Source organism: Antrostomus carolinensis, unplaced genomic scaffold (genome assembly GCF_000700745.2).
Source record: "Antrostomus carolinensis isolate BGI_N321 unplaced genomic scaffold, ASM70074v2 scaffold15410, whole genome shotgun sequence".
NCBI lineage: Eukaryota > Metazoa > Chordata > Aves > Caprimulgiformes > Caprimulgidae > Antrostomus > Antrostomus carolinensis.
In genome coordinates, this window is record NW_010286586.1 from 1 (window position 1) to 12,168 (window position 12,168).

A 12,168-nucleotide genomic window follows, 5' to 3' on the forward strand; every position below is an offset into this window, starting at 1 on the left:
CCCCCCCTTTAAAGCCTTTATGGTAGACTGGACCAAGGTAGTGAGAGCCTACACTTTGTGGGCTCACTGGGCTTGCCTGATGGTGGTGGTGGGGCTTTTCTTGTGTATTAAGTGTGAGGTTAGGATTGCTTGTGAGCATTACCTGTTCAGCACGGCTGCATGGCATGTGGCTGCACGGCCGCTTTTCTTTTGGAAAGCGCTTCATGTAAGTAGTCTTTGCATTCTACTGCTTCAAATGAAAGAAGGTTGCATTGTAACACTTCCTTATACTGACAGTGTTCAGAAGTGGATGAATTGGTGTATGTTTGTGCGAGTCTGTCTTGCAAATCATATTTATTTTATCATCTGTAGTTCATTTGTCATTTAAAAAAAATGCTCGTAGAGATTCTGTAACCTGTGTCAGTGCCTTGTGTCACGTGTCATGCTACTGTTCCTCCCACAAAAAGTATTTTGCTATTTTTTAATATACAAATTTTATATTAAAGAAAAAATTTAGTATTGATGTGAAAGTTCATTTGCGTAGCAATGCTATGATGTACTTGCTGGCTAGGTGCTGAGCACAGGTGTTTCTGTCCAACCGTCTTGTAAAAGCACCGGGAACCACTGATGAACCCAAAAAGGCTGAGTCAGATGCTAGAAAAAAGGTAAAACTAGCTCTAGCCATTTTCATGCACCATTCAAGAACGTGCAGTCACTTAGAGGAGATAATGCTATGCTGGGTCTGGGTGAAGGCAGCAGTTCTCAGGTAGAACTGCTTCTCTACCTGTTCATCCATTTCTCTGCTGACTAGTTTGCCAGTTATTTTAAATGCAGTATTTCTAGATGGAAATTTCTAATTTACAGTAGGAGGCAGACATTTTGGAGATGCCTTTGTAACTGTGAGGTTGAGCTTTCACATTTATATTAAAAAAAAAAAAAAAAAAGTTGCGTTGTTAACCCCCCCACCCCCCCCGAAAAAAAAACCACAAAAAAACCAACGTTGTGTACCTGAAATGTGCTAAATAGCAAATTTGTAATAGGCTGTTCTGGTAAAAATTGTTCAATTGGGAAAATGGTAAAGAATTTTATGCATTTTTTTAATTGTTTGCATGATGATTTTTTTAGTACCATTGCAGAGGTGAGTAATGTGAAAGGACAGAGCTCGGAATGCTTGCCTGTAAGTGCATGACGTGGAAGGGCCGGGTTACACTCCCACAGACTCAGTGTATGCTAAAGAACGTAACACACCTATGGCCTTTCCCCAGGGTTGCTTCAGAATGCATCTGTTGTGAGGTCTAAATTAGCTGTTTGGAATGGGTAACAGCAAAATGGTTTTGTGCCTGTCTTCTAAACCAGCTTGAAGCAGATTTCCCTGTATGGAACCTTTCTGCAGTCATTAGGTACTCCAGTAGAGGAATGAGGGCATTAGTGCTGTAAGTGTTCTTTCTAGAAAACGTGGTTATTAAATGCACTGGAACTATTTCTGATCATCCTACCAACTTCTTAAAAAGTATGGAAAAAATAATCTCAAATAGTAAGTAATTGCAAATGTTTCTTTTATACTGCTGCCTTACTGCCTGTTACTACCTCATTTTATTAATTTTAATTTCCCCCCCTCCACTTAGTGCTTGGTTGTCTGGATATGAAAGCCCTGTGGTATCTCGCATTAACACAAGGATACAGGACCTCACAGGACTGGATGTCTCCACAGCAGAGGAACTCCAGGTAAACTGATAGGACAAGTATGGTGGTGAATGTAAACTGGTGAATTTCATTTTGGATGGCTTTGTGTGCAGCACTGTGCTCACTCAGGGGGGTGCTGGTGAGGTGGCCACAGATGGTCTTTCTGCTCAGCTGAGTTGATGGCTGGTTTGATTTGAGGCCAGGGAGAAATGAGTGGGGTTTTTTTACAAGGAGGAAGAAAGTTGTCTTTGCAGAGTAGCACTCACTTTAGTGCAAAATAGCTTTCTGTTGCTAGAAGGAAACAGTCATAACTGAAACTCCTGATGTTTGTTGAAGTGGATGTGTAATTCCATTTCATTTATACTAATAAAACTGAGTTTCATTGCTGCAGGGTCAAACTTTGTGGCTGTGGTGATAGTAAAAAGTTTAGCTTGAGTGCTGCTTAAGGAAAGGGGCAGAGAATGGGTGTTTAGATTTGTCATCCCATCCTTGGTGCTAAAAGGCCAACAGTGTGGCTGATGTCTCTGTAATGTAGGAAAGACTGATTGTACATGTAACTTGAGTAAATTTTATTTTAGAAGTATTTACTTCTATTCATTTGCTTGGGGCTTTTAAATGAACAGCTGCTTCACTGATTCAGAGAAAGCATGAATACCTAGAAAGCAGGACACCTAGAAGGTGGTTCCTGAAAGCTGCTGTGCTACTCCATCAAGGCTCTTGATGAGAAAATGCCCAAGCATGTGGTTGAAAATGGAGGTCATGAATACATAGAAATGGAAAAAAAAAAACAACAAAAAACCCGCCCAAAAAATCAGTCAGCAAAAAGGACACTGGAACCTCTTTATTGACATAGAGATCAAAAAGTGATTTAAACTTGAATGATGTAAAAAGCTTCCGGACCTATTTTGAAGATAATATAGCCTGTAAAGTTCCTGTAGAAGAAAAATGCTTTTTCCCCCTGGGTTAGTACGAGATTCCTTACCTGGAGTACACTGCATCTTGCGGTGCCAGTCTTGGATGTGCTGCTGCTCTTGTAGCCAAACATCCTGGGTCTCCTCTGAGACTGTGGCTGTCTAGGCCTTGAGGAGTTTCAGAGGTTTCATGGTCAGGTTCTGTCACCTGAGAGTCATTGATCAGACAGCAGCAGGCACTCTGAAATGGGAGAATATCTTCAGTGTTCAGCTGGGGGTGGACAGAAGCGCTTTCAAGGAAAGGTGGCCCTGGGGAGGGGAAGGCTCAACTGCGGCTTTGTCAGGGAGCCGGTGGCCAGTGGAGAACTGCAAAGGCAGTACTGAAGGGCTGAGACCCTAAAGCTCAGGGTCAGGCTCTGGCTCTACACTGGTGAGGAGTCTGGGTGAAGTCAGAGCTGTCTGTGGGACTTTGCTGCATACAGTACAGTTCAGCTGGCAGAGACTTGTCATTTCCTATGGCTTGATTTATCTATCAAAAGGTGAGGGTCAAATTTTTGTCTGGATAAAATGCTGCTTTACTGGATTTTGTGCTTCTCCTTTCACTGTAGGTAGCCAACTACGGAGTAGGAGGCCAGTATGAGCCTCATTTTGATTTTGGAAGGGTAAGTCCTGTTTTCTGTTTCCACCTCTTTCTTCTTCACAAGCACTGTGTTTCTCTTTTTCAGGTGGCAAATTATGGAGTGGGAGGCCAGTATGAACCCCACTTTGACTTTGCACGGGCAAGTAAAGAGATGGAGGAGAGATAGTCGCCTGGCGAAGCCTGGGCCTCTTGGCCGTGGCACAATTTGTGTTCTTTAATGTGTATTAAATTTTGTAGCTCTTCAGCTTTTCTAATCCATGTTAGTGGAGAAAGCCCTTTAAACCACCAGCTGAACTGATGAACATTTTAGGCATTGCAGAGCAACAAGGCTTTTCATCAAAAATGTAATTAAAAAAGAATTATTCTAAGGCAATGAGTGATAGTTCTAACAAAGCGAAGGGCATTAGCTTTGTTCTAAAGCTGGAGAAACATTTACAGATATTCTAGCTGGCCAGGATACTGCCACATAAAGCTGTTTTGTTTAAAATCACTGAAGGATATACAGCTAAACTGTGTAAAAACTCGGTGTATATCCTGTGCTCCTGGCACGTGCAGCAGATGATGGTGGCACCAGCTAACACGCATCCACACACTGATGCTACCACAGCTGTGTCTGCAGTGCAGAGCGTTGCTGAATAAGGCAAACGCGGCTGCCTGGGTTAGAGCTTAATGCCCTCTTCTATGAGAAAGGCTTTGTAGGCAGCGTAGGAAAACGTGCATTGCAGCTTACCGTGCAGGCCTGCGGTGTGGAGAGAGAACTTCTTTCCCCAGAGCCAAGATGCAGGTGTTCTGCATGCTGTTGAAAAAATTTTGAAAATCTAAGAGCTCTTTGTACTGTGGCTGACATGCCGATTGATTGCTTCCGGACTCTTGGAACTGGAAAAAGCCTACCATGGTCTTCTCATCTCACCATCCTTATTTATTGATTTAAATTCCCAACCTATTTCTATTCCAGCTTAGATGGCAGACTGCTGGAAATAATGCCACTGAATTCAGTTGGTTATTTATTGGGCATACTTACGTGTGATTTAACACCTTCAGATTAACCTTACACTGTGAATCCAAGCCACCAGTTATTAATCAGAATCTCTGCTCTGTCTAAGCACATGCTCAAAAGCAGTGCAAACAATCAGCAGGTTGTGTTTGGAAATGCAGGGGTTAATGGTTCTGGAGGAATGATTGCCAAAAATTTAGCACACCCAATGAGGGGTCACAGGGGGTGGGCAAAAGTTCTTATCTCATCTAAATGGGTTTTTCTTTTTTTAAGTCAACTGATAAAAACTTCTTAGCTGGATCTCTGGGCTAGTTTGTGAGCCTGTTCCAAGTGCGCACTCTGCTTCTTCCCAGCAAACCTGGGGCTAAAGAGCTGCCCTCGCTATTTCTCATCTTGGCCAAGGACAAGAGGGAATAAGTGAGTGTAATTAAATAATTAAGGTTGTGGCTGTGATGAGAATTTATATACTCATTTTTCAGGCAGTACAGCTGTTCTTACCCATTATCAATTTGGGCTTATGCCTCCCCTGTCCTACTGAATTTTAAAAGACTTGCTTTATTTAAATTAATAGGTACACTCATTGCATTCTCCCCTCCTTCCAAATAGAGGGATTGAATTAATTTTTCTGCATGAATTTGCTGCTGGCTCTGCAGCTGTATGTCATTGGCTCCTCTCAATAATCCAAATGAAATGCTTATTAAATCTGTTTGCTTTTATTCACAGAAAGATGAGCCAGATGCTTTTAAGGAATTGGGAACAGGCAACAGAATTGCTACTTGGTTGTTTTATGTAAGTGATATATTTCTGTCATGTGCTAGTGCCAAAAATACCTATCACTGCATATTCTATACCCTTCAATGATTTCATTACATTTTTTTTACTGAAGTGACTTGCAAATGAAAGCAGGCACTAATTTAGCAGTAATACATATGGGTTATCTTCTTACCCATAAGTCATGGTTCTTCCTTCTGTTTTTAAGGAGGGTTTTTTTTCCCTTCAATGGTGAGCGTCTGCTTAAATTAGTTGACTGTCTATTCATTTTTAGATCTGCATCAGTATTTGTAGCAGGCTCATTGCCAAAACATTTGAGCGTGTACCGTTCAGGGACGAGGCTGGCTGTTCCGCTTTGAACAAAGTGGGTGGGTTTCAACCTTATTTAAGGCTGTTAATCACACAGCCTTTGCTCACTAATTGGGAGGTAGAAATTCAGTTGTTTTATAACCTAATTCTGTTTTACTAAAACGTGACACTTGGGAATGTATCAGCTTGCAACTTACCTGTGCTTTTCCCCACCTTTCCAGATGAGCGATGTGTCAGCAGGGGGAGCTACTGTCTTTCCTGAAGTAGGAGCTAGTGTTTGGCCCAAAAAGGTAAGCAGGGGTTTTATCCAGCGTAACCACTCCTCTCTCCACCTCCTCAAAAATACAACAGATGTATAAATGTTTAAAAAGAAGCTTTAACATGAGTTTATATAAAGAAGATTAGAGCGCTGTCTGGGAGCACAGAGGTACTTAAAATTAAGTGAAGTGACTGGAGTAGCACTGGTGATTCCAAGGGTCGCTAATGTTCTGCATCTTAACACGTAGTTACATTTATGATTTACCTGCTTCCAATGCACACAGACTTTGCAAAACATTACAATGCTTCAAAACACATTTTGAAAATACTCAAATCTGTAAGTAGGTTTAGTTTTGAGGTGGCTGTAGGGAATCCTCCCTGAAACTCTGTGTTCCTCTGACTTTTTTCCCCTCACTTTTAGTAAATTATCTTGCTTTCTAAAACTGGTCAGAGTTGAATGAAACTGGCTTAGGGCTTAAAGAAAATTAACAGCCAAGTATATACAGACACAGAATGAGTCAGAGGAGGCTCCTTGTTTAAAAAGGCAAATGTTAGAATATGGAAGAGAGCCTTCAATTTAAGAGGAATGTCTGAAATACAAATACACATACCTTTGCCTTATTGTTAAGTAAGTTGCTGTGAAAGCATGTTTCACACAGAGCAAAACACTGAGGGTTTCCACTGCAATTTCCAGGGAACAGCTGTATTCTGGTACAATCTCTTTCCAAGCGGAGAAGGAGATTACAGCACGCGGCATGCAGCCTGCCCAGTACTAGTTGGAAACAAATGGGGTAAGTACCCCTCACGTTGTTCTCGGTGCCTGTGACCTGGAGGTCTAGGGCTTGTTGGTTTCCTTTTTCCTCTGGACTTCATCATAGAATAAAAAGCAACAAGAAATTAGGTCCTTTATAAAGAAATCTACTTTATATTTATATCTCCTTTATACCTCTCTCAATAGTAGCATATACTAGCATATTTTGTTATATATCTAAAATACACATCATGCTATATCTACTTGAATAGTCTTTCATACCTTTGCAGCTCTTGGAAGGTTTTTTTCCCTCTTGGATTTATTAGTTCAACTCCACATTTGTGTGTGTGTGTGTGTCTATGTGACAGTTTAACTTATCTGGCAGCCAAACAAGACACAGCCATTCGCAGCATCCCCTTCCCCCCCTCAGGAAATTGGGGAGAGAATTGGAGGGGTAAAGGTCAGGAGACTTGTAGGTTGAGATAAGAACAATTCAATAATTAGAGTAAAAATAAAATTAAAATAATGAGAATAATAAGAGTAATAATGATAACAAATATATATATATATATATGATGCATGATACAGAGTACAATTGCTCACCACCCGCTGATAACGATCCCAGAGGAGCAAAAAAGATCCCCGAAAGTGAAATCACAATCCCAGAAAAGTGAGCCCGAGCGATTCCCGAGAGAGTCCCCCCCTTTCTGGTCAGCCCCGGTTAATACACTAAACATGACGTGATATGATCTGGAATATCTCACTGGCGTATCCAACTGTCAGTTCTGGGTGTTACTGACTACTACACTTTTCTTCTCTGCTCCCCCTTCCCAGTCCTCTCTTCTTGGAAACTGCCCAAGCACAGAGTCCTTGTACCTTATCAACATTCCTCCTCATAACAATCCTCACTGAAACCAAAACACAGGGCTTTCTAGCTAAGAAGAAAATTAACCCTATCCTAGCAAAAACCAGGACAGTGTATCAAAATACTTCAGACAATTAAGATAATGCTGTGCTTAACTGAAACCTGACCAATAGCCAATATTTAGCTTAAATAGTAGCACGAGCTAACCAGGTGCAGTGATCAGATACCTTTGTGTCTTTGCAGTATCCAATAAATGGCTCCACGAGCGGGGACAGGAATTCCGAAGGCCGTGCACTTTATCGGAGTTGGAATGATGCAGACTTCTCCTTTGTCTCTTCTGTATTTGTGTAAAATGCACAAATCTTCTACAGTTTACAATTGACTAACACTCCACTACAGGTTCAGTCTTCAGCTACACCGGTGTTTCATCTGTGGACAAAACAAACATGCTTTTAGTTCCCTCTAAAATATCCCCTTATGATTTTTGAACAGAATATATTGATTTTTAAGGTCTATGAGTGTTACAGGAAAAAAAAAAAAAAGGACAAAATACAGATCAGGGCCACAACTAACAGTGGTGTTGTGTGTGGTGTTCCCTTCACCATAGCCCCTCCAATCAGCATGGAAAGCCAGTGGTTGTTCCCTTTGTCCTCCTTGCAACTGTCAGTGTGCAGAGGGCGGGATGATGTAGTGGGAGGGCTCCCTTCTAAGGAAGGCTGAATTAAACCAGATCGTCCTCATTTTCCAGACATTTGGCTTCTTGCTTTTTTGGAGTGCCTGCCCACTGCTGTTGAGAACAGTGGGCATGGTTGGTGTTTCTCTGGGGAATGGGTTATGTTTTAGCCTGTTTTTCTACTTCCACAAAACCCCTGATTTTTCACCTGTCTTCCTTCTCAGCCTCTGTGGTGAATTTGGCTTTTTACCTTGAAAATGTGAGTCAGTAGTTACATACACATAGAGGAGATGCTGCAGCAGTGTTGTGTCAAACACAGGCCTGCATCAGAGCAGCCTGACAACAACCACAGCCCCTCTTCCTTTTTTTTTGTTTTGTTTTTTTTCTTCTTTAATGTTTGTCCACATAAACAACTGCTACTTTTATTCTGTCTCAGTAGTCAACTCTTACATCTGTTCCTTTGGCAGTGGGGATGGGAATGTTACCATCTTCATTAATCAAAAGTCTTTGTGCCTTAGGACACTGGAATTTCAAATTGGTTATTAGACTTCAGGTGATGAGGCAATACATAGTCCTCACAGAATGCTCCCCACCCTCATCCTCCCAGTCCTCAAGGTTTTGTGAGCAATAGAGGGCCTATTTATAATCCTAAATCTTTTATAGATGCTTTTTATTTTGCAAATGTTTTTTTCTGCTGCAAATGCTGACTTGCCTTTAGCCACAGGGCAACTCTTTGCACAGGATGCCAGAGAAGGCGCCTGCTCTGGAGGGTTTGGTGTTGCTCACCTTGCGGGGCTGCCTCCCCTGCAGCGACGCATCTCACACTGCCTCCCCTCTCCTTCGCTGGCACTGGCACTTGTGAGTTGGCGCTGGGAAGGGGCCTCCTCCAGAGGCTTTGGTGCTGCTCTTCCCACGAGTCAGGGCTGGAGCCGTTCTGATTTGAGCCATCCACAATGAAAAAGTGTCCCCAAAGTCAGCGGTCCCCGCACTGGAACAACTCGCTCACAGTGACTTTCAGGGATCTTAGTTTGTGACGAGTCATCCTTACGCTGAGATGAAGTTGAAACCTCTGAGGGAGATGAGACTGCGGCTGCTGTAGCTGTTGAACTCTTGTTCTGCTCGACAGATTCCTGTGGGAGGAGTAATGGCTGTCCTCGAGCTACGCAGCGTCGGGAGAGGCTGCAGGGAGGTTCGCTTTCCTAAGCTGTTTCTCTTCAACAGCAGGATTTTTAGCAAAATATCAAAATATTCCACTAGCAGGAGGACAAGAATGAAAGTGAGCTACACCAGACTCTACCTAAGCAGTCTGATTTTCTGGATTATGATGGTTTTACTCAATTAGGAGTCAAAGCCTGAAGTCTTTACCAAGGAAAAAATTCCAATTTTAATTAATTGGGTTTTCGGCCTCAATAAAATCTTGAAAATTGAGCCAAAAGGTAGAAGAGACCAACTGTTAACATGATAGAAATACCTCTGGAATACTGAAAATGCAGTTTAAGGTACTATATTTTGAGAAGCTGCATACTTTCAGAAGACACTTTAAAATCTTTGCTGGAAAATGTGTTGTTAAATTTCTACTGAGCCTTTTAGCAATGGGACCTACGTAACTGTCTTGAGCCCTGCCCCTTCTCGCATTTTGCCTGTGCCTTTGGCAGATGTGAAACAAAGTCCATCCAGAACTTAAGAGAATAATTTTTTTTTTTTTTTAAATCAGAAATAGTTCCACCTCATGTCTGTACCACTCCTTTATTCATAAATAGCTGGTACACTAGAGCAGTATCTGATACAAATCAATTCACCAAAGAAATGGGTTATCAGAGCATAGTTTTGATTATGCAGTTGTAATAATAAAAAAACCCCAACCCTTAACATTTCTACTTACCTGGGTTTTCTCCCTTTCACACAGTGTCATTCATCTCCATTCCTATCTGTGGCTTTCTCCTTCCTATCTTTACTTTCTTGAGCTCCAAAAAGGTAACCCTGGCTGCAGGTGAGTCCTGCCACTTCCCTGCAAGTAAAAATAAAACAAACAACGTGGTGTTGGGAGTCTTAACGTTGGGGCATTAATTTTCTCTCAGTAGCTCCAAGGCATCTATAAATGCTTACAGAAAAGCCAATCCTGTGTGGTTAACAAGCACAAAAAAAAGAAATCAATGTATTGCCACCATGAACACCTTCAGAAAACAGCATCTGGTGTTGCTATTACAAAGAAGCTGTTATATTTTTTGGGTTTTTTTTTTTTTTCTAAAGTGAGGAGTTACTTGACACATGAAAATAATTAGAAGGTAAACATTGTAGAATTTATGTAAGGTAGGTGAGAAATACTGAATAAAAAGTGTCGGTGAAATTAAATGCTGAATGTTGAATGAAGAAAAGCAGGGCTGCAAACAATGCAAAGTCACAGTTGTGGTATGTTAAGCCAGGGCTGTGTGGTGTTCGGTTTGGGTTTGTTCTGTTGGTTTTTTTTTCTCTTTTCCTCCCATCTCTGTTCAACCACCACCAAAAGATGAACGACAAACTTGAGAGAAGTTGTGGAATGTCTGGGGAAGTTTCCTAAACACTTCATTCCCTCACCTCAACTACCATCGAGTACTTCCAGTGTTAAACGGTACTGTAAGAAAGGTCTCTAAGAGGCATCGCCTGGGGACTAAAGATGTTGCAGTGAGTGACTTTTTAAAGCAGTGAACTACTCAATGACTTGGGGTTCTTTGGGGAAGAAAAATAGTTTGCCTTTTGACAGTGGAAAATTTCACTTGGTTTAAGGGAAAAAAAGGAAAAAAAAAGCGCCACCAAACCTGAAAACTTCAACTCAAGTCTGCTGAGGCATATCACACGGAAATGTTCCAGGTTATTAGAAGAGAAAGGGTAAGCTGATTCTTTTTAAGCTGCAAACAATCTGTATTTCCTCTTTCTCCACTGCAGTAGTGTCCATGCACCTAACACTAAATGTGTCGGGGACTGCACAGCTGCTGCTGCCGCTGCCTTACCCCTTCATTTCTCAAAGGGCTTTTGGATCAAGAGCGTGGCTCCTGTGTGAATCTAGTGTTGTATTAAAGATGATTGAAAACTGTTCGGCTCACGGTGACTTGACAACTGAGAAACTGCCTTACTGTTAAATTTTTGTAATAAAATTTTTAATGTAAAAAAAGGGGGGGCAGGGCTTAAAATAAAAGCCACTGCCATTAGCAGTGAAAAATCCTTCACAACAAACTCTCCTCATCTACGGCTGTTGTAAATCTGATCACACAGGTATTTTTTTATCACTATCTGTGTTCCTGGAAACTGAACTCACTTGTTTCACTTCATAATCTAGGCAGGTAGGTGCGGAAGATGCTCATACCACAGATTACCATTAAACAAGTTCTCAGACCCAAACTTTGTGTCCCAGTTGGAAACTGAGCACTAATGGGCTGCAAAACGGGTGGGGGGGCAGCTAACGCTGGGCTGAAAGCATGTTGTGCACAGAAAGGCACTGAAGTGCTCTGGGGAGGAGTGAGGCTCAGCCCCTCTGTCTCCCTGACACACTGATTTATGGCAGTAGCTGGTGTGGGATTTAATAGTGACATGGGAACCACACAAGCTCCTGGCTTGAAACTCAAAACAAGCAAAGCAAAGGGTCAGCTGCTAAGAGACCCTTTTCCAGGCATGACTAATACGTCCATTTCCTGAAGCCAAGAGGTCAAACAACTAATTAATCTGGATGGTTCTAGGGAGGGGAAGAAAGATCAGACTATCCTGTGACACAGAGGCCAACAGCATGAGAGGGGGACGGAGCACTTACTTACATGTAGGAAGGTCAGGCTGATGTCTTCCATAACCAAGATGTGTGCACTTTACACACTACAGCTGTTCTGTGTTTCACTCTTTCGAAACGGCAGCGCTCGTACTTAATTTGTGGCTGTTGGGAACCTGCAAAACAGCAGAGCAGGGGCTGGTTAGAAGCCTCGATCCTTTTGCCTGTGGAATGGAGCGTTTCCCTGCTTGATACAGCACTGGGCTCGTGGTTGGGGATCTGCCCTCCCTTCCCCACGCAGCCCACAGACACAGCTCATGTGCTTGCAGATTTGGCAGTCACAGGATAGGAAATAAGTCTAAAGTGTACCAGTATAATTTTGTAAATGTGAACCAATTCCATCCCCAGCTATGCTGTTCATGCTGCTAAACTGCTGCCGTGCTGCTCTCAGTGAGGTAGGCCAATGCCAGGAGAACGTGAGTAGCCGGGTGGCTCTGTCCTTTCAGAGCACTGGGCTTACTCCAGCCCTCCAAGCTTTTTGGGGTGTTGTGCACTGCCTTCCAGCCACTGGCCCTGGGGACACCACTGCCTTGCCCCAGGC

At 42.4% G+C, this 12,168-nt stretch overlaps 1 protein-coding gene across 1 annotated transcript; it reads left to right on the forward strand.

Moving 5' to 3' along the window:
- Positions 1–1,604: 1,604 nt before the first annotated feature.
- Positions 1,605–7,894, forward strand: LOC104531680 (prolyl 4-hydroxylase subunit alpha-1; the record flags this gene model as incomplete). Its single annotated transcript, XM_010176674.2, has 6 exons — positions 1,605–1,704; positions 3,182–3,235; positions 4,931–4,996; positions 5,509–5,577; positions 6,240–6,336; positions 7,405–7,894. Coding segments are annotated over 6 exons (457 nt in total), but the record flags the coding sequence as incomplete, so codon positions are not given.
- Positions 7,895–12,168: the final 4,274 nt, after the last annotated feature.